This window comes from Apis laboriosa, unplaced genomic scaffold (assembly GCF_014066325.1).
Source record: "Apis laboriosa isolate Shangri-la unplaced genomic scaffold, ASM1406632v1 scaffold69_cov144, whole genome shotgun sequence".
Taxonomy (NCBI): Eukaryota; Metazoa; Arthropoda; class Insecta; order Hymenoptera; family Apidae; genus Apis; species Apis laboriosa.
Window position 1 is genome coordinate 2863634 of NW_025224165.1, and position 23607 is coordinate 2887240.

The window sequence follows — 23607 nt, forward strand, 5'->3', positions numbered from 1 at the left end:
TACTTATTTACGAAATTGTTACATTAGTTATAGATCTATATTAAAATTTAGTAAAAGAATCGTTTTATAATAACAATAATAATAATAATAATAATAATTTACATTGTACAACGTCGAGTCGTTAAACGCGGCGAGTACACGCGTAGTATTTACGAACGGAAATCTATTCGAATATCACTTGTATGCAGGAAGGCCGATCACCGTTTGTCGGTCAGCTGTTTCGGTATACCCAACTTTCCAGAGGCGGTTTCGACGAAAGAAAAGATGGACAAAACGTCCTGGGATGGTTCCGTTAGCTCGACCAGCCGAGTCGAGATGCCCTCGTGGTCGAGGTGGGAAAGGAAGGAGACCGAACGGATGTAGCGGCTCCTCTGGATAAATATCGTTGCCTCGTAATTCCTCGCGTTTTCCAAATACGTGTGGCCGATAATTTCGGGCATCGATTCTTTTTCAAATCCAAATATCGAAATTTAATTTCGGTGCATTCGATGTAACGCCAATTTTCCTTGAAATTTGTGATTAATTGTGGTTAATTTCTTTTGTAACGCATATACGTGTATTTTGATACGTTGACATGAGAATCTGCCTTAATATCTTGGTTAGATAGAATTTAGGAAAGTAGAATCAGTGGAGAAGAAATATGAAATTGTTTGAGCAGAGAATATTTGCAGTTGTTGTTTTCTAGATTCTAGTCGTTTATTCGGAAAATTTCTATAATTTTATAAATATTCTATAATTGTGCTGTTACATTTTTAACAAAACATTTAATTTAAATAAATGATTTATCTTCATTGTGAGATATTATCTTTAATTGTAAGTATTGATATCGATAATATGGTACATTATTTATATCTATAAGAAATATCGATACAATTCAAATGTGTCGTCACTATTAATAAGATAATACTTTTAATATAAATTAATATACTCTTATAATACGATTAAGAAAGCTTTGGTAAATAAGTATAGAAGTGAAATTCTAGAAGAAGAAAATAAAGAACAAAGATTTTGAAATTAAAATAACATTTATAATTATAATAAAATTAAAATACATGTTATTTTCTGTTATATTAATTCTAACTCTAATTTAATTCAATTTTTTTTTACGCTTTTAGTTTCGTATTGCACGAAATCTCGATAACACGGAATATGTCTATTATGCATTACTATATTTTTTCCACTTTCTATCGTTCGCCGTGCTCTCGTTCGCCATGACATAACTTTGTCCGATAATTCGACACCTTATTCGGAGAAAATATGTTACCATGTAACTTGACCAGACTCGACTAGTTCTGTTCCATTCACTTCGAAAATTCTTTTCCACTATTTGCTGCCTTCTCTTTGTTTAAATTTTCATTTTAAACTAAATCGTTCGTGAATCAGATTAATTAGAAATGCAAACGTTAGAAAGTTTTAATTTTTCTTGCGAGCCAAAAAGTTATTTAATAATAACTCGTAATTAATCGAATGTTAATTAAAATATTATATCGCATTATTATATTTAAAATAATATTAAGCGTGAAAAATTATTATTAATTCTTGATAAATGAATTCTTCATTGAATATTTTCTAAAAAAAATTTAGAACTTTAATAAATGTTTTCGAAATGTTACAAAATTTTTAAATTTCCAATTTCACAAATTTGAAAATCAAGTTTCGACTCGTCTGTATAATCATTGAACAATATCTCAAAGAATAAATGTTTTTCAATGATAAAAGCTACGCTTTGAGTTTCATCAACAATCAAAAGAAGATATTTGACATGGATTCATAGGTTTTAGTTTATCATTATATATACATATATACATGTATAATATAATCTAGTTCACAAAAGTATTTGAACATGATTAACATTATTGTATGAAAAAATTCATAACCCAAAAATCTTGGCTTATAATAAAACTTGGTGTGCACGTAATAAATTATAAATATATTAGTAATATCTTTTTGGAAAGTTTCTTTGAGGACGTGAAATATAGCCTCAAAGTTCCACAATTTTTTCCTGTTTTCTCTCCTAGGAATATTTTCTAACTATATACATATATATATATAAAGTTTAGTCTATTACTGTACATTTAAACTTTTGTTTTATCTCGTATTATAACAAAGTTATATATGAAAAAACGAAAAAAGGATTACAACTTTGAGAAATCATTTTCATCTTTCAGAGTAATTGCGAAAAAAAATTGACATTAATCTCAATATTTGTGTTCAATAATATTTATTTTACATTATTTTTATTTTTGTTAATAATTTTATATACACATACATTCGAATATTTTCACGAATAATTGTACATATATGCATATTTAACAGGAAACAATATTTATCTTTGCAAAAGTAAAAGCAAGATATATCGTTTCTTTTAAATGAATATGATATTTTATACGAAAGTTATTGTTCTTATTTTTGAACAAAAGAATATCATCTGTTTGTTTGAAACAAATCGTGCTCGTGTTCAAAATTCTTATCTGATCTTTTTATCTGGCAATTTTATAAAAATAAATCATCGTTTGTTGTGTATATAATTTATTGATTCTCCAAATAAATAATAAACGATTGTTTTTTTTATTCAATATAGAAGATCAAAATTCTTAAATTATAATATTAAAGTTAACGTATATTATTTTTTTTATCAATTTTATATTTTTTTATCAACAAACATTTTGAATATTCCATCTCGATGATTACATTAATTTTATTATTTTTATCTTTCATCATATTATACATAGTAACCGCAAATCTTCGTTCTCTTCGTATTTCATTTCGATTGTTAAATCGAATTTTAAGCAATTTACTTTTGTACGTGTAACATTCTTCTTCATATACAGGGTGTTCCATTTGAATCTTTATACACAATCACATATCATTTGACAAGATATATAATTCCATTTACAACGAAGGTTTATTTATTATAAAATATGATGCATATATGATGCCTCACTCATGTATAGAATTGCTGTATCAGTCTATCATGAATGATAGTTGCGAATACCAATCACTTACGATCGTTGTTGCAGATACCGTGTTATCAAATGGTCAACAACCTTTACTTTTTCAAGATATCTTATGATGATCACAGATCTTTTCCAAATGCATCCAATATTTTCGAAATGATCTTTCTTTCTTATTTAATTCTATTTTTAAATTTATTTTTTTGTGTGTATATATATATATATATATATTAATGCTCAATATTTTTCTAATTTTATTCAATCCATTCATCGACGTGTAAAAAAATTATCTTCACCAAAAAATAAATGATTCTCAAAAATGGAACACACCCTTTATACACTACGCATCATGTTTCGAATATTCGAAACGTACGGCTCGATCGTCACTATTTCATTCGTTCTCTTTCCCGCATTCCTCTCTTCCCACTCCTCTCTTATATCTTTCGCTTCATCTCGCGCCTTCGTACCCCACGCGTTTCTTCTTCAAAATGCCAACTCGAAAGACTCGATAATAGCATAAGAGGAAACAATCAGCAAGCCTTCCCCTTCAGCTGGATTCTGTACTTGTATGGCGGTATCACGAATCGCACGGCACAGAAATGGATTGACCGACGAGTGTGAAACGAGGTGGCCGAGGTTGATGTCCGAATCAAGCGCCAACATTCCAATTTCTCGTTCCTTTCTTCAGAGTTGGGGGAAGGGGGAAAATTTCAAACGGTTGAAATTAAGAATTAATCTCGCGAATTTCTCATTGACAATTTATCATTCAGCATCGAGTTAAATTATGGCGGACAAGTTATATACGAATATCAGAAGTATATAAGCGGCCACGAATAGATTATTTATGGAAATTTTAATCAATTGATTTTTCAATTTTCTCATATAATTCTCAAATTGTTGTGCTTCTTGATAGCCCCTCCCAGTTCTGGAAGAACGCTTAGGCCGAAGGAATACACGACAAACACACTGGAAGGGCCTCACTTTCGTTAAGAGCTGTTGCTTGCACTCGAGAGACGACGAGTCACGATTGCTCTTCTCGCGGCTCTTCCGTGCCAAGTGATAAATAGGTCGATTTTTAAACCGTTCGCTCGCTTTTTGTTTCGTTTCGATTAAGAAAAATTCATAATTGATCAAGATTGGATATTATTTGATCGAAAATAGAAAGGAATAATTAATTTGAAATAATGATTTTTTTCAAATAAATTTTGAACACTTATTGGGCAAATAATTGTATCGAACATTCGATTGTACCATATGGTAGCTCTTTAATAAATTAATAAATAATAAATCTTTAATAAATAGCCTCCCTATGATTTTTATTATATTTATAATAAAAATTAATAAAAATATATTATAATAAAAAATTAATAAAAATATATTATAATGAAATATTATATTATATTTATAACAAAAGATATATTGCATAAACATGATGTTTCATATAACCTGTTTCATTTATTTAATTAAAGTGAGAAATAGTTAGAGTTAGCATATAAATATAAATAATTTAATCCGCAAAATGAAAATTTTTTTGTATCCTTTATCGAAAAATAATATTTTATATTTTTTTTCGAAGGAATATTAAAAGTTTTTTAAAACTATACCCGTTCATATATTGGCCTCCATAATGGGGAATAACGTAGCCCTCGGAGACTGTACAAGAAAGACAGTTAAGATGTCGCAAGAGCTTTGAGTACGAGCTTTCCTAAAAGTCATCTTTTGATATTTCAAATGTTGTAATCCTTCATGTATACTTCCGATAATATGATGCAATACGTTATATGGATATTATTTTATGATTCAATGTAGCGAATATATGAATTAAATGTCTTATTTGTGAATTATGGATATGTAGTATTTCAAAATTATTATAATATTTTTTTTTTAAAAATTAAAAATGTTCGCAAATTTAGGACATATCTTCATGTAGATAAGAAGCAATTAAGATAAAATTTTTATATTAATTATTTAATTTTTATATCAATATCAATTGATAAATAATGTTCTAATATTTTAAGCAAAGATATATATATACAATTTTTTAATTTTATTTACATAAACATCATATAAAATATATCAAATTCAATGTCAGTTTCATCATTTGGATTATGTTTAATGCTTAAATGTTGTACGTCCATCTCTAATATTTTCAAGAAGAACAGGTTTAAAGATTCGTTACACGGATTTAAAGACACGTAATAAATAAAAATATAATTTTAACGAAATACATAAAATAGCTAGAAATAGATAGCATAAAAGGACAATAAGGTATCATTGCATGAAAAATACAAAAGTGTACATTTATAGGGAGGTAATCGATTAATGGTGTTATACACATTTTATTTTTATACATTTTTTAGTATGTAATTATTCTCATGAAAAGATGTTTTATCTTATTTTCTACTTTCAACTGCACATAACGTATTTAATTATTTTCATTAAAAACAAGCCTTTGAATTATTTCAAAGGTTTACCTATGGAACTATTCATATTTTATCGAATATAATATTTCACATGATACGATTTTTAATCACGTTGCATAGAAATTTTGAATTTTGAACACCTTTGCGATGATTTTGTCCGGGTGCATACGTACCTATTTACAAAATGGCGAAATGGGGCCATCATGGCACAATAATAGCGGTGCAACGGCGGATTCGCGTCGTCTTGCTCGTCTATTAATAAATTAAGAAGAGGACCATCTATTTTGGAAACGATATGTTCGCTCGAACCGACGTACTACCACTGTCCGATGAACATTGTTGCATTCTTCCACGATGGTAGCATTTTTCGATGGCTATCATCGTGGAAGACGAGAACTCGTGAAGACACGAATCTTCTTTCGTCAAAGTGGAAAAAAAAAAAAAGAATGAATTATTCGTTATCATTTGCAACAGTAGCCATTTCTAGTTAAAATATTCATTATTCATACAGGAAATAGAGAACATTTATTGTATGAAAAAATGTTTTATGCAAAATCTATGAATCATATATTTTTTAAGTAAGTTATTTGTAATAACAAATTATTAGTTTAGAATTAATATAATTCTCAATGTATATGTAACATAATACTTTAATTAATTGATTAATTAATAAATAAATAAATAATTGTTTTCTATTTATTAAATTATAAGCAATTAAAATTGTTTATAGCCTAATAAGTTTCAACTGATATTTTTGTATATTAATTTTTATTTTAATATCTAGAATTGATTTTCCCAAATGTATTAATTAATTTTATGTATCAACTATTTAATATAATTAGATATTTTTTTGTGATCAATTATATATAAATTCTACTCTTTAAATTTGAAAAAATTAAAAAATTTAAAAGTTATATATTATATAAGTATAAAATATTCACATTTACAAGTTAAAATATTTTTTTTCAAAAAAAAAAAAAGAAAAAAAGAATTGTGTACTTTTTTTTACATTTTTGTTTATCGAGCATGATTCACAAGAAACGTGATAATTAAAAATATTATAATGTAAATTATTTAATTATATATACTCGAGAATAAGTATAAGAACAGGTGTAATTATAATAATTGATATGTTTTCAATATTATTTAGTTTTATTTTTTATTTTATAATTGAAACAAATTGCAATAACAATAAATCGAAAGTAAATATCTGGTAAGGAACATTATTATATATATATATACATTACAAATATAAATTAAAAAATGTATTAAAAATTTATCTATCTTTAATCAACATGTTATAATTTCATTATTCATTAATTTTTTTTAATTTTTTATTTATTTTTTATGGTTTTGAACAAACGATTTCGTTATTCTCTTTCTCTCCATTCTCTTTCTTCTTTTTCTTTTTCCTCGCCTTCGTTGGCTTTTTAAAGTCAAATCAGCTTTTATAATATTTTATATATTTTCTTTTATGACATATTCTTTCGACACGCATAAAAAAAAGTAAAATAAAACTTATTCCTAACATGGATTATTCCTAACATTGAGTATCATTCTCACAAGAAAAGAATATTGTCGTAATTTTTATAAAGAAAAACTATAAATTATAAAATTACAATCCACAGATATAAATATTGCTATAATATTTTCCTTTAATTTTAATAATCTTGACTATTATTTGTATACGAGATCAGTTAATGTCAATTGTAATGAAGGGATAATTTGCTTTTATAATATACCGTGTAATTGAATAAGAAAAACCTGCTTCAATGCCATCCATATGAAAGCAAATTAACGTGGAAGAGTGAAGACAGACATTGCATATGCAGGTCAGCTTTTAACGTAAACGGGTTTATATTTCGTTCCTCGGTCGGTATAACACATGTTAACTGGCTAACGGGATACACGCCCGAACACCGTGACAAAAAAATTGTATCTTTCTATAATGACCTTAAATATATACGAATTCACAAATGTTAAATATATTAAATTTTTAATACGAAATAATTTACTTTATAAAAATTATATAATAGAAGTTGTAATATAAATTAATTTATTTTATAAATTATAGTAAGAGTTATATAATAAAAATCATTTTATACGTGAAATTAATTGATTAATACAAATTATTAGAATGTTTTCTCGATCATATCGATTCTTTATGCAAATCCAACTTTTGTTAAAAAAAATATATATATATATTTTTTAAATATAATTGTATAATAGTTTTTTCATTTTATTTTCATTTTCAATATCAAATACTGTAAATTCTATTTAATTTTTATACAACAGGTAATTTAAGAGTTGGATACCGTGTAGTAGTTAAATTTATAATTTTCAATCAACTCAATGTTATGTTATTATCGAGATAATATGAAACACAGCTATGAAAACACATGAAGTAAAAATATAATGAAATATTTTATATTTGAAAAAGTTTTAATTTTTACTTCTTTTTTTCATTATCAGAAAGAGGAAGCAAGAAAATTAATCTGAGAACTCGAGAATGACTCATTTCGATAAACAATATATTATTTTCATAACTTAATAGAAGTCGTTAGCTTATCTTCTGTCTCGATACGTATGTGTTAGATATAAATATGAATGATGATTCATAAGGAAAAACGATAAATTTAATAACGCAAATTTAGCAGTACATTTATTTACTGGTAAAACAGTTATCATTGCCAGTATTCGCTTCAAATAGTTCATATGTTTCCCATAAAATCTTAAATAATTTTGATACATAGTGGAGAAAGTAGAAATATGAGATACTAAGATTTAATATAGATTGTAATGAGATCATTAACAATGATTAAAACTTAAATGAAATAAAGATTATAATGATCTCTCACAGCTGTTTTCTTAATGCACATTTCTCTTTCCACAACTACAAACTTTTTACGAGTTGAATTTATTCTAATTTATTTAATGATTTTTATAAAATTTTAAAGAATTTCAATTATTCTATCTTGTAATCTTATTCTCAGAATATTCTAAGAAATATTATTAAGAATAATTATAATTTGATTAGTGATAAAATAAAATAAAATAAAAGTAAGTGAGTTAACATTAATAGAGATTCTTGAAAATTGTTAATAAATAATAAAATTATTTTAATTTTAATTAAAATAATTTTAATTATATTAATTTTAATTTTAATTAATTTTAATTATTTGATTATTCGTATGGGAAAAATAAATTTGAAAAAAGAAATATAGATATAAAAAAACAAAAATTTGGAACTATAAATGCAATTTTAATGAGATTTTCATTATTATGATACTATTGTTATTGTACAGAATGAATTTTACATATATGATTATTAAAAAATAAATTGTGTAAATATATTATTGTATTTAAAACTTGAATTAAAATTGTCATTAAAATTTGTTAACATTTTTAACGCACATTTATTGTATCTTACATTATTCGAATTTTTATTATTTTCATTTAATCTAAGAAATCTAGGGAAATCATAAAAACAAGTTTTTTAAGGTTTTTACAAGATTTATAAATTTCTTGAAAATTTCTCTTATTCGTTTGATTTTTTTTATTTTTATAACTATCTTTTTGAAAATTATATGTATTCTTTAAATGCGCAACAATCATATAAAAAAAAACCGTCAGGAAGATTCTTTTGTATTCTTTCTTGAAACATTTTATAAAACACGATGGCTACAAGAATTTTCTCGGTGATCCCACATTTTCTTTCTCCAGTGCTCAAGATGTTAGATAACGGTTATATACGTTAAGTAGTTTTAGCCAAGTTTAACTCTGGATTACCCACAATATGACTGTGATTGAGAAAATTAAAATTTTTTTTAACTAGATACAGATGTTTATCCAATTTTAAATTTTTATTTGAACAAAAATGGAATTGAAATAAAGATTTTTATCTTATTAAATGTCATAATACGTATCTTGCATCGAATATTTTATATCTTCTTTTTGCGTATCATGTGCATTTATAATTTTATAAAAAAAAATTTAATCAACAACAATTTACTCGTCTTCTACGAAACTTTGATGCACATATTTCATATCAAGTAGAATGTAAACACATCCATAATACATTACAATTTATATTCAAAAAGAAATTTTAATATAATAATTTTTATATTTTTAATGAATATGATAATAAAAATAATCTTATTTGCTTAAATATTTCATTCGTAATAAAATATATCAACTTGTCAATAAAGCTTGTGAACTCGTGAACCAAAAAATTAATTTTCGAATTTATCAATATTTATAATTCTTAAATTACTATTATAACTAATAATGCTAGAATGAGAGAAAAAATTTCTTAATGTATTTTAATATATTTAAAATTACAAATAACATCATTTAACATTATTTAATACATTATTTTTAATTTGTATTAATTAAGAAAGAAATTGATTTCAATTCATAATAGAATACAAATAACCGAAGATAGAAACGTTTGTCCCAGATAATACTCGTAGATTAATCGCATGTTGATATCCAATTTTTATTTAATTAAGTTTAACGTCATCCAATTGAATCGAATCGAATCGTCCTTGACAATTCTAAACTAGATCGAAAAATTATACTTCTTCTCTTTCTTTCTTTATCTCTCTCTCTTTCTCTTTCATACCTATTTACCATTTTTATCAAAATTTTTTTCGAAAATTATTTAAATTCAATGCTGTTGAATACAATTTAAGAGAAAAATGTTAGAATTTAAACAAAATTCTTTTTGAATAATTAATATATAAATAATTATATATAAATAAATTAATATATAAATAAACTTTTTATAAATTATACACGTAACGCAAATCATTCAATATTATATAAGTGTTATAATTTTTTGAATAATAATGTACAATCTATTTCAAAACATAATTAAAATAATGTAAATGACCTGATGCCTTTCTTCAATTTTCTTAACTTTCTTAACTTCAGACGATCGATTAATTTTTTTTCAAAATTAAAGAAAAGGAGCACAACATAATTAAAACTACTATAAATTTATAATAAAATTTAAATATTCGTTTATCTGCATAAATCAATAATTGTTGCAATAATGTTTCTTCAACATATGAAATAATATATCTATTTTAAAAAGTGCCAAAAAGGTTAACAAAATTTATTCTACATCTTTTATTTTTACATATATGTAGATAATAATATGCTATCTATTTGTACTCGAAAAATGAATACAAAATCTTGATTTAATTCAAAAATCTCAGGCAAAGAAATTTTATTCTTTCTTCTCGACTTATCGTTTTTCACGAAATCATAGTCGAACATGTTTTTAAGACATATTATATAGTTACTACAAATTACATCCTTTAACTGAAACTAATAACAACACATTACGTTTCAAAGTAATTTATTTCGTAGATTTTCGATTTATTACGATTTTTCTGATTGACTTGACGAAAGGTCTATTGACGTAGAATATTAGAAATAACATTATTAATTTTAAAAATTAAACTCGGCTCATTTTTGATCGATTTCTTACATTTCACGTTAATGCATTCTCAAAGTAATTTATTTCGTAGATTTTCGATTTATTACGATTTTTCTGATTGACTTGACGAAAGGTCTATCGACGTAGAATATTAGAAATAACATTATTAATTTTAAAAATTAAACTCGACTCATTTTTGATCGATTTCTTACATTTCACGTTAATGCATTCTTAAAGTAATTTATTTCGTAGGTTTTCGATTTATTACGATTTTTCTGATTGACTTGACGAAAGGTCTATCGACACAGAATATTAGATTATAACATTATTAATTTTAAAAATTAAACTCGACTCATTTTTAATCGATTTATTATATTTCAACGTTAATGCATTCATTGCATTCATCGAGAGAAATGAGATAAAATGGCGAGCGACGACCTTATCGAGATTCATGCGCCTTATTACGAAAGAAAAAAAGACGAAAAAAAAAAAAAAAGAATCAAAAAAATCGGCTCGTGGCGGTGACCAGTTTGTTTGCGATCATGGAAGTCAAAGAATGGTCATCGTTCGAAAATCGAACGGTATCTCGGCCCTGGCCGCCTTGGTGTCTGGTCTGCCTCTATTCGATCCTCGCCTCTAGTGGGACATTGTAGAGAAGGTCGGCGTACCTCTCACCTTCGAACACGGACGACCGTTCCGCAAATAGAGTCGGTAGAGAAGCTTACGTAATGGCGTATAAGCGATTTCCATCGTCGTCTCCGAGAACATCGTACACGATATTCGCGATCATCCGCAGATGGAACGAGAATAATAGGATATTTTCGAGAAAAATATTATGCGATGGTTAAGATCGAGAATTGGAAACGGAGAATTGGAGATTAGAAGATGAATGTGAAGAATCGATTTTCAATGGATTCATTTTCTTTGGATTTTGGCCTTCCTCCAACCTTATTTTCCTCTTCACGCGCACGTTACCGGTTGCCTGAGAGTAAACACGTTTTTTGCGCAGCACAAACAATAGATATACGAGTTTAGTTAGAGGGAGAAGGGAGAGAGTTGTGGAGAACATGTGATCGCTTGATTGAAAGCGTGTGTCTTGAGGATTATAAAGGATGCAGTAGATGTGGACTGTAATTAATGATACAAATAATACGAAAATATAAAAAATAAAAATCAAGTTTAAAAATTTTTCAAGTATAATTCTCGATCGTTAAATTTTTCTTTTTTTTTAAAAAATCGAGATTGAATATATAAACGTATTGGTGAATTTTCAAATTCGATTCCTTGATAATTTTTCTTAAATGTATTCTACATTTTTTATTCTTTATTTTACAGAATAACAATTCATTTATATCTTACAAACAATTCGTTAACTTGTATTTCAAAAATTTTCAAACTTGATTTAAATTTTTCATGCAATTTCGTTATTCTTAATTTTCGTCTTATTTCGAGCCATAAAATCTTCCTAACCATATTTGTACCACGTGAAATATAGACCATTTTTTATAAACAAAATAATACACAAATCATATACTGATTCATACGCAGTTACAAACGTATATAAATTAAATGTAGTAATAGCAATAATTTTTGTTAATATTTTAATATTTTAGAAGACTGTTTAAATTTACAATTGTCCGTAATTATGATAATTCTTGTAAACTTTCGATCGAATTATACATCTTCCAACTCGTTGTGTTCACTTTAACTAATAATTAAAGTGAAGTCTGAGTATAACTGCGACTTGTCACGCGGTTCGATTAACATATAATTGATGTAATTATTTCAACTGTATTCTGTCATCTCGCGTAAACTTACGATTCGATTTTGCTTGAAGTTTATCACATCGCATAAAGAGACTAGAAATCGTTAAAAAAAAAAATTAATAGTTTCGTAATTAGTGACATTGCGTTTTGAAATGTGCAAAAAATAGTTACGAACAAAAGTTAAATATATAATCATGTGATAAAATAAACAGTTTTTTATTATTGATTTTTCATTCTTCGGAAAGAAAGGTCATCTTGAATTTTATCTTATTGAGATATTTTTTAATAATTTAACTTTAATCTAATTTCTAGATTTAGGTATTATATGCATACACTCCTATTCATAAATATGTGGATTATTAATTTTATACAATGTAAATTGTTAATATTAAATATAAATTTTATTATATTATTAAATTTAACATTTAAACGTTATAAAATTATTGTTAAAGTGTATTATATACCTAATGATATCTTGTAATATTAAATTAAGTAATTCAAATAATTATTTTAAATTTGTACAGCATATCTTTATTGTAATATCATCCATCTTTTTGAATGCTTAGTTTACTTGAAATTTTTTTCTATTTTATCCTTTTATTCAGATAAAAATATTAAATATATTATATTAAATAAATGCATTAAAAAATAAACATCTGTATAAAATGTAAATATCGAATTTAACAATAATTTCATAACTTTCTTTTAAATAATTTTTACAATTAAAGACACATTTCACATATTATATAAATACTTATACAGTATATTTATAAATAAAGATTATTGATCATGTTCCTTTCAAAAATAATTATTATAGATTTTTTACCTCTTCAGTGTATAATGACTGATGTTCTGTATGAATAATTCTTCTAATACTTAACAGGTGTTGGAAGAAAAGTATCTTATATACATATAAGAATTATGTATCGAACAGGTTACATTCACAATGCGAAATTTCTTCGCGGTCGATGGCTATTGTTTCGTCACTAGATACCCTTTCGTAACGTCACGCCTTATTGCGCGGAATGATGGAACCTACATACAGTAACAACCAACGATCGTGTATCTCTTAATACTGGACAGATAAAATTTGTATTATAAAAGAAGAGATGCATATTTGTTCCAACGATACGAAATTAAACACAAACAAACTTGTAATATAGAGGAACATCTTGTTATTATGTTAATATATTGGAACATCTTTGAAAGATCGATTTTCTGTAAAGGACAAAGCAAGAATGAAGATTGGATATTGTAACTTTCAAAAATTCATTAAGAAAATTTTTTTCTCAACAAGTTTTCTTCTTCTCTTTAAATAATTTTACACTATGTAAAAATGTCAGTTAAAGTTTATTTATCAAGTTATAAATAATTTAAGATCATGGAGATAGAATTTCTGTTTTCATCCAGTGCAAACTTTATAACTTAATAACAACAAGCATTTTTGTATATCATCTTTTTTGCTTGTTTTGGCTTCTAAAATTAACTCTCCAAAAATGTTCCACGAATGTATTAACAACTTTTATCTATATATATAAATCATCAATCTATATCAGATTAAATTGTGAGGCAAGATTACTATAATAAAAACTATATAATTAAATTAGAAGCATTACAGTTATACCATATTTAGATAGGAATATTCATGTAGTTGATGCATCATGCCTTTGTGTAAAGATGAAAGATAAATCTTGGAATTAAATCTGTAGAAGAAGAAGAGAAGACTATGTAAAAAATATCCTAATAAGTTTTTTTCCCAACAATATTTAATTATTTAATACAAATGCATTCTAAAGAATTCATTTAGTACATCTATTGTCTGATATAAATATAGTATAAAATTAAATAAATTTATTAAATATCTTTATTAAACAAATTGTAAGATTTCTTGAGATTAATGCAAAGATTTTTATTAAGTTATTTACAGTAGTGGAAAATTACTTGAAAAGAAGAATTGTTGAGAAGAAAACTCACTTTCTTGGTGAATTTTTGAAAACTATAACAAATATTTTTAAGTCAGAAATAATTTAAAAATTAAAATCTGTAATATTTTTTAAATTAAAAAGAATACAAAAATATTAAACTGTTATTCAACTTAGATCATAATGAATCTTGTGATGAAATTTATTGATATCAAATTTATTTTAAATTATTAATATGCAATTCTGCATTTTTATATTGACTGCACATCATATGAAACTTATCATTATTTAAACTATCAAATTTTAAATGATTATATGTTTGTATTCTTAATTTTTTATTGCATTTTTTAATTGGTCTACTTTACTTGCTAAATTACATTATAATTATATATTATTATTATATATTATTATATATTATTATATATATTATTAATAAATAGAAATATTCATCATCTTACCCCATCATTTTGTCATTTCATTCTATATTTCTCTTATATTTAAAATTTAAATATATACAATAATAAATATAATATATTAATAATAATAAATATAATAATAAATAAATATATTTGAAACTTAAATTAAATATATGTCAACATTATATATATTTGCTAAATTATTTTCTTTATCAAATAATTGCATATATTAATAAATTAAAATAAATAAGATTAAGAATAAGTACATTAAGATATATAAAATTAATAATAAATAAAGATTAAAAATTAATATTTATGATTCTTTCATTATATTGAAAATTACAAAAAAAACTCCACAAAATTTACAAAATAAATACTTAAATTCGAAGAAAATTATACTTAGTAATTTCGATGACTAACGATTTGAACTAACAATTTACGCTTCGTTCCATTTATTCATGAGTTTAAATACCACCCAAGTAATTATCTTACTTTCTTTGTTTACTGTACTAGCAAAGCATATGGAAATAGCATAAAGAAACAATGCCCATGATAAAACAGGGGCACAGAACCGTGTTGTGGCGTTGTTTCTTTCATGTTGATGCGATGCAAAATGCATATATAAATTGATATTTTTTTTTTTTTTTTTTTTTTTATACTTTGCACAGCTGTACTATTCGTGACGTAACTCTAATTATATCCTTAGATATAATGAGCCGACAATAGTCAAGTCTTTTAACTCGAGTACCACTCGATCTCGAATCAAGGAAACGTGTGTTCTCTTCTTATCGGTCGATGACAAACCGTAATTCAAAAGCTACGTCTGTGCTATCTTAAATAATGTTATTTCCATTTCGTTCCATTAAAAATTGACTCGTATTATGATTGTAACAATATTATTTTTTCAAGAATTTTATTTTAACGTATTTATAATTATTATAATATTTATAATAATTATAAACACACGAAAGAATTGTAAGAAGATTTAGTTATTTAGATCTATTGATTCATTGAATTATTTGAAAAAATGTTGAAAAGTACTTTTAAAAATATCGAAAAATACATTTAGAATTACGATTCGTGGATAGATGGCGTTCTATATATCTAATGACCTTGAGTTCATAAATTTAGATAACTTGTCGAAAAGTTGTCTCTTCGTTCGATTTTAAAAAGCTTCAAATAAATTGTCAAATCTTTGCGATTAATATTCTTTTGAAAGAACATTCATATATGTATATAATATATATCTATACCATTAAATGTCGGTATATGGTAATTATTCCATTAGTCGTATCGTTGTTAAATCAATCATACTATTGAGACCAATAAAAAATGAAAACAATTATGAAAATTTTTTAATAAACAAGATCTAAGAACTAACTCTAAAAAATAAATAAAAAATAAAAGATTATCTTTTCTGGCATAGAATAAAGCACAAAATGAAGCACAGAATGAAATAGCTCTAATTTTATCTCGTTTCATTTGATTTCAATTGCATTATTTATTATAATTTAACAAATAAGCGATATTTTTGTTTTAATCTTTAGAATTTTATTTTTTTATTTTTAAAAAAAAATTTTAAAAATATTTCATTATATTTTCACCATTTATTTATTTCAACATTTTAACAATAATTGTAATTTTTAAATAAAGAAAATAACCATAATAAATGTTAGAAAAAATGTCAATATATTTTTTTTATGTAGAGAAATATAAGTGTCAAAGAGTTTTCGAGTTGATGTAAATATTTAATTATATTACGTATAATCATCTTACAAAAATTATTACATTTAGCTATTCGCAAAGATTCGAGAAAGATTAGAAAACTTTTTTATTAAATCAAATCAAAAAAATAAAAAATTTGAGATATAAATTTGAAAAAAACTTTAGTTTATCAATGCCATTATTAATCTATTATTATAATTGCGTATAATCATCAAGTCAATGGTCTAAAAATCATTCTATACACACAAAACTTTAGCGCTTTTATTAGTCATATTAACATTTTATTTCTTTAGCAGGTTGATTGACGTGTATAATCTGCAATCAACGGACATAAGATCCGTGTATCTTTTATATCTGCCCCTATTCATAGTCTACTACACAAATAGTTCTTCAAGAAGTTAAATTCAGGCAATAAGTTAAAAGAGTGAAAACAATGAAACTTTATTTAATGATGAAAATTTATTTTAAATTGAGATGTGTATATTAAATCAATTATGTCATCATTTATTTAATTTATTGTTCGTTAAATATATAATTAGTATTTTTATAACTATAATATATCTTTACCTTGTAGTAATTTTATAAATCTGTTCCATCTGTAAATATAATAATTGTAAGGAAATAAAAATAATTTTTAACTAAACTAAAATTTACATTCTCTATTAAGTAAGTCCTTACTTTCTAACATTTAAGTTATATTATAATTTAATTATAATTATTTTTCATACATTTTTATTAATCACTTTGATAATTAGAGTAAAATTAAGGATAAGATATCAAATTTATTTTTTAATTTGAAAAAATATTATAATTTATATATTTTGAAAACTTAGTAACGAAAATATCTTTTATCAAATTTCATATAAACAAACTGAAAAATATATATATAAAATACTTTTTGCAGATATCTCGAAAACTATACGATTGAATAGCAATTATACGTATAAAAATATCTTTTATCATATAATTATCATTATCTACATCTACGCATTCTAAAAATAAAATCAATAATTTTTTTTTCAAATTTAACATTTTCTAATTCCAAATATTAGTAATATTTAATATTTTTTTAGTAATATTATTATAATAGTAATATTTTTCAAATTCAATTCTGAACAAATAGAGGATTCTTCACTGTCCCAAAACAAAGTTCAGTCATTTATCAAACTTCAAATTTAGTTGAGTCACAGTTAAAAAGAAAAATAACCGTAATTGATCGATGATACGAAAAAAAAACACACACACACAACCACATTATGTCAAATTTGTTGTTGTTCGTTTCAAATATGGATGTAACAAAATCGAATCATTGCGATTGTTGCCCACGCGCGTACGTTTTTCGTGAAATTTTTTTTATTTTATTTTCATTTGAAATTTGCCAAGATATTAGACCAATTTACTGGAAATAATTGCTATTTGACGAGCTGAATTTATAAATAGCGTTGGAGGAGGTTCGCTGGATAATGGTGCGGGATACAGATATCGTACCAACTGCTGGTTATCAAAATGACGTAAACATAAGTGCATCATTATGCTGTAATTATTATGGATAAGATTATATTTAATAGATACGTTACACAGTTTCATTTATCGATACGGATGATAATTGCTTTTCCGTTTTAATCACCTATTTTTTTATGACGAAATTAGTGAATTTTGATTATCTATAAAAAAAAAATTGTAATCTGAAAATTAATTTTATATATTAAGCGTTATAAAGAATAAAAATTTTTAGGTTTAAGTAATAAAATCTCTGTTATATTGAATTCTTTGGTTTCAATCCTGATTGTTCTCTTATCGAATATTTTAATAATTTTCTTTATATCTGCTTTATTTATTTGTTCCGTGCAAGATATAATCTTTGTTCATAGTAATTCAGTATAATTGATGGATATATGTAATTGAGGAAAAGTGATATCTGTAAAATTATTGCAATGTTACACGAACACGTTGACACAAAAAATATGATAAGTCTAATAGAATAATTTATAATATTGTTTCATTTATGATTTCATTTCAATGATTAATTTAGTTATATGTAATTATAAATATAATTAATACATCTGTGGATATGTATAAAATTATTACAAAACTGATGTTCTGATTATATTCTAGAATATTCTTTATCTTTTCTTGTAAAAATTTCATTTTTACAAGAAAAACTTGCTTAACATTAAACTTGCTTAAAATTAGTAAAATGATAATTTATAACTCATAAAACTAACAATAAAAATATATAATACATATACAATGAAATATACAATATACAATGAAAATATATATATTTTTTTTTCATTAAAAATTAAAGTACAAATTAAAGTACAAAATCCAAGAATTCTGTAGGACACTCATGTTGAATTAAAGGAAAACTAATATTGAAAAGAAAAAATATTAGTTTTTGCATTGCAGATTATTTATCATACTATAATAAATAAACAATGTACAATAGTCAGAATATTAATGATTAAAATATTAAAAAAAAAGTTTGTAATATTTTATACATTGATATATAATTATTATATATATTTATATATATTATTATATATAATATATTCGTAGAACATTTTTAAAGAGTTATATTATAGCGATATAATTTTATCTTCGTTATGTTATCTCTTTATCTTATTTCATCTAATACAAACTTAAATTATTTATAATTTAATAAATAAGTTACAAATATAAGACTTAAGCGACATTTTTATATTTCAATTTTTTTTTCATACATATCATTCTAATTCTATATTATATTATACCATATAATGAAATTAAAATGAAATTATTGTTACAAAACAGTAATTGATAATATTATTTGAATTAAAAATAAGCATTTTCTTTTATATGCTCGCCATTGTACATAATACACATTATTTGTTTATTACAAAATTTAATTCAAAGTAATTTTAAATTTAAAAAAAAACGTAACAAATTTTCAATTTGTTCATCAGTAATTAAGAACGATTTATTTCATGCATCAAATTTCAATAAAAATCCGCCTTTAAGTCACGAATATATGATAGCTCATGAGTAATTCGCAGCACCTTCATAAAGCTCCCCTTTATCACGATTCTCTTCAATGCAAATCTTCGCGGAGCTAACGGCAATGGATCGCGCAATGTGTAGGATACAAGTGACAAGGTAATGGCGACGTTCGTGTAATTTAGCGTCTATTACGTTTAATACTGAACAAAGATGAATGGCAGCTCTTATTTTAAAACGAATTGAAAGTCACGTTAGAACACGAGAATGATTCCGTGAAATAAAATGGGAAGCGACAGTAAGGAGACAAAGTAACCGTGCACAGTCTCAATCTAGAGGGCGTATTAATATTAGAATTACCAACCTATGATATGTACCTAAGTGTATTACACATATGATTGTGAAAATAACTAGATATAACTCTAGGATATTCCATGTTTCGATGTTTAGCTAGAGAATATTTATGCACAAATGATATAAATAAAATTAAAATATTATTGTTATTTATATTTAACATATTATTTGCATTCGTGATTAGATATTTAATAATAATTATGTATAGAATACTATTTTGAAAATCAAATATATAGAATGTTCTATGTAACTGTTAATTTGTTTATGTTTGTTTCATATTATTTATATTTAAGATTATGTATTTAAGAATAAGTAAGTTATGCATGGATTACTAAAATTAAACTATTATGAAAATAATTAAAGAAATAGAGCATTCCATATAATTAAGATTTACTTTCTTTTTGTTATTATCTATTATGTTGTACTTAATAATATTATGCACCGATTATTAAAGTTAAATTATCGTGAAAATAATTAGATATATATGAAATGTTTTAATAAATATAATTATCTACATTTATTTATGATTTATCTTTCTTTTTTATCTTCGTTTTGTATTACTTATATTTGTTGAATATAAACATATTATATGTACAAATAAAATAAATAAAGTTGTATGATGAAAATAAATAAATATATAGGGTATCTTATTATTAATTTTCGCTACGATTCTCGCTTATGTATTTAATAACAATAAGTATATTATGATACATATAAATACTATTATGAAAATTTAAAAAATAGATATATTGGATATTCTATATAATTATCGCTATGATTTATCTTCTTTTCGATAAGTCAGGCTCATTTTTCGAATATTTTTTTAACTTTTTATTATATAAGCACTAGACAGTTTTCGAGATATATACTCAAAAATATTTTTCACATCATATATTATTATGCATATGTTTTGGCATAGTTCTGAGATATTATAAGCTCTGACATAGGGATTGTAGTCTGGCATTTTCGTCTAGCCAAATCTGTGCCAGTTCATTGAAAGTACTCTATATCTCAGATCATTTTACAACAAGATACTACTTAATTTTTTTACTCGAGCTAATTAAAATTGAATCCATCATCTATGATAAATCTCCTTAAAATTCCTTATATCAAAATAATAAAAAAAATTCGTTAAATCTCAATGATCTTGATTCTTCTTATTATTATATGTGTTACACAATCTATTTTAACTTAGTATGAGATTATCATTGTATCCAAGATTTAATGTAACACGTGTTGAACTTGTTTTAGATTGTATGTTTGCCATTACACTGTACAACAATAAATTTCTTTATATTGAATTAAAAATCTAACATAAATCTTATCCCTTTAAGAATTTTTGCTAATTATTCATTTATTTTTATTAATATTTTTTAATGTTTAATAAATTCATAATTCATTTATACGTTCATAAAGAATTTTTGAATTTTTCTAAAAAAAATTATACTCTTTTTTGAATTATATTCATTAGATTTACTATACAAACGATTCAAAATGAATATATTCGTTTTTTCCACATATTCGTTTTTTATACAATATATTTCAAAATCACTATATACCATCAAATCAAATCAAATTGACTGATTTCAGATTTTTACAATTATTAAATTTATTTTCTGTTCGCAATTATTAAAAATGCGCTTTTGACAAAATTAATATCAAATTTTTATTCAAATAGAAACATATATATTTAATTATATTCGTTATTTTATATAAGATATTTGTTTTTCGTTATTTTTTATTCAAATATATAAACGTATATTATTTTCATTTTATCTATAATTATTTTTATAATGATCAACTTTCAATCATTCGTCTATATATAAATACATTAATTCTTGAAGAAAATCGAGAAATTTCTCGATAAGTTCACCAATTAGTAATCGATTTATACGATCGATCACACGCATACACGTATACATTCAATATGCTGCCACCCTCTTGGTACCATTCTATGAAAACATATGTGGCCTTGTAACAGAAGGCCTTATAATTATAATTATAATTGAATTCGCATAAGTTATTTACTTCTCTTATAATCGATCTCAATTTTATAAACTTTTTGAAATTCAGCATAGAATAAATAATATTACACCATATATAACTATTTTCACAAAATTCATTTGTGAAATAAATAATAAATTTTAGTGTTAAAAAATATTATATCTATCGATGCTAATTAATATCTATCTAATTTCTTATTCGAGGCAGATCTCATGGTTAGAAATAAGATTTGAGAGATATTAAAATAAGTCTTATCGTGTAAAATAATGTTTTATAAAATAATATAATCACCGAAGATTTATTTGTTAACGATATAAATGATCCATTATTATTATTATTATTATATTTTTACATTATTATATTAATCTGCTATGTGATCTTTGGTCATGACAAATTATAAAATAAGTCATGTAACATAAAGATATATAACATTTAAGTATAATCATTTAAGAGGTTAAACGTATACATTATCGTGTAATAGTTGGAATTAACATTTAATTCGATTTTTCAAGGTGAAAATACTTCTCAAATGTTAATACGAATTTTCTTATTTCCTTATAATAAGAAGATCATTAGAATAAAAATTTAATAGTTTTATGCTGTATGAAATTATGCATTTAAATTATTGAAGTTTATAACCTCTAAACCTCTATGGTTATTAATTACGTAATTTTATATCAATTGGACTATTTCTCTTCTGAAAATATTAAATAAATATGTAATAATTTTAATGCAATTGATAATGCAATAGATTATTCTTTCTCGTTATAGTTTCTTCAAAATTTGGGCAAAGTGGATAGAACCGCAGATGACATATTCGACGAACATTTGCAGAATTTCATGAGACAACAAAATGCCGCGAATAGGTTGCAAAAAGAGTTCAACAATTACATCAGGTGTGTTCGAGGTAAGTTCGATTGAAAATCATATTGGGGTATATTATCCAATATATTTATATATTATATATATTATATATAAATATAATTTTTTTTAATAAATTGAAATTCATATCAAGAAAGGGACGTGAAATAAAATTGCTTTATTTACAATGACTCATGCAAAAGCATTTGAATATTATTTTATAGGAAAATTTTCTTATAAAAATTTTGATTGCATTGAAAATTTGTGAAACATAATGAGTTATGAAGCAATTTTTTATCGACGAAAAATTTATTTGAGGGAATGAAATCAACTCCCAAAATTCCAGTATTTCATTAAATTTTAAATAAAATTTCGTATGTACATGCCTGGAATTTCTTTTTACCACAGAATGTTAAAAATACTAAATTCTATATATTTTGTAATTCAAAGTTTTTGCTTTATTTTACATCAATATAGATTATATATAAAAAAACAAAAAAGTGCAGTGAAAATTTAAATGTTAATTTTATTTTCTTAAAGTAATTTTACTTTTGGTAAAAAAAAATTATTCCATATATGACAAATTCTTTCCTCATATTCAAAAAATTTTAAATTTTATTCAAAATAACGTTCAAATACTTTCATAGTATATATCTTTGATACTTAAAAATATAATCTTTTTTTTTTTTCTAAATAATTTATTTATTATCTCAAACATGCATGAAATTTTGCCAATATTAGCAACTATCGCTTATACTGA

The 23607-nt window shown here is 24.1% G+C and overlaps 1 protein-coding gene across 3 annotated transcripts in view; it reads left to right on the forward strand.

The window, feature by feature from the left end:
* Positions 1–23607, forward strand: part of LOC122719027 (amphiphysin) — a 68692-nt gene that overhangs the window by 33125 nt on the left and 11960 nt on the right. For all 3 annotated transcript variants that reach the window (XM_043944530.1, XM_043944531.1, XM_043944528.1), the window contains exon 2: positions 22758–22893. In XM_043944530.1, the coding sequence (XP_043800465.1) occupies positions 22758–22893 (136 nt within the window). The remainder of the gene's footprint in view (positions 1–22757; positions 22894–23607) is intronic.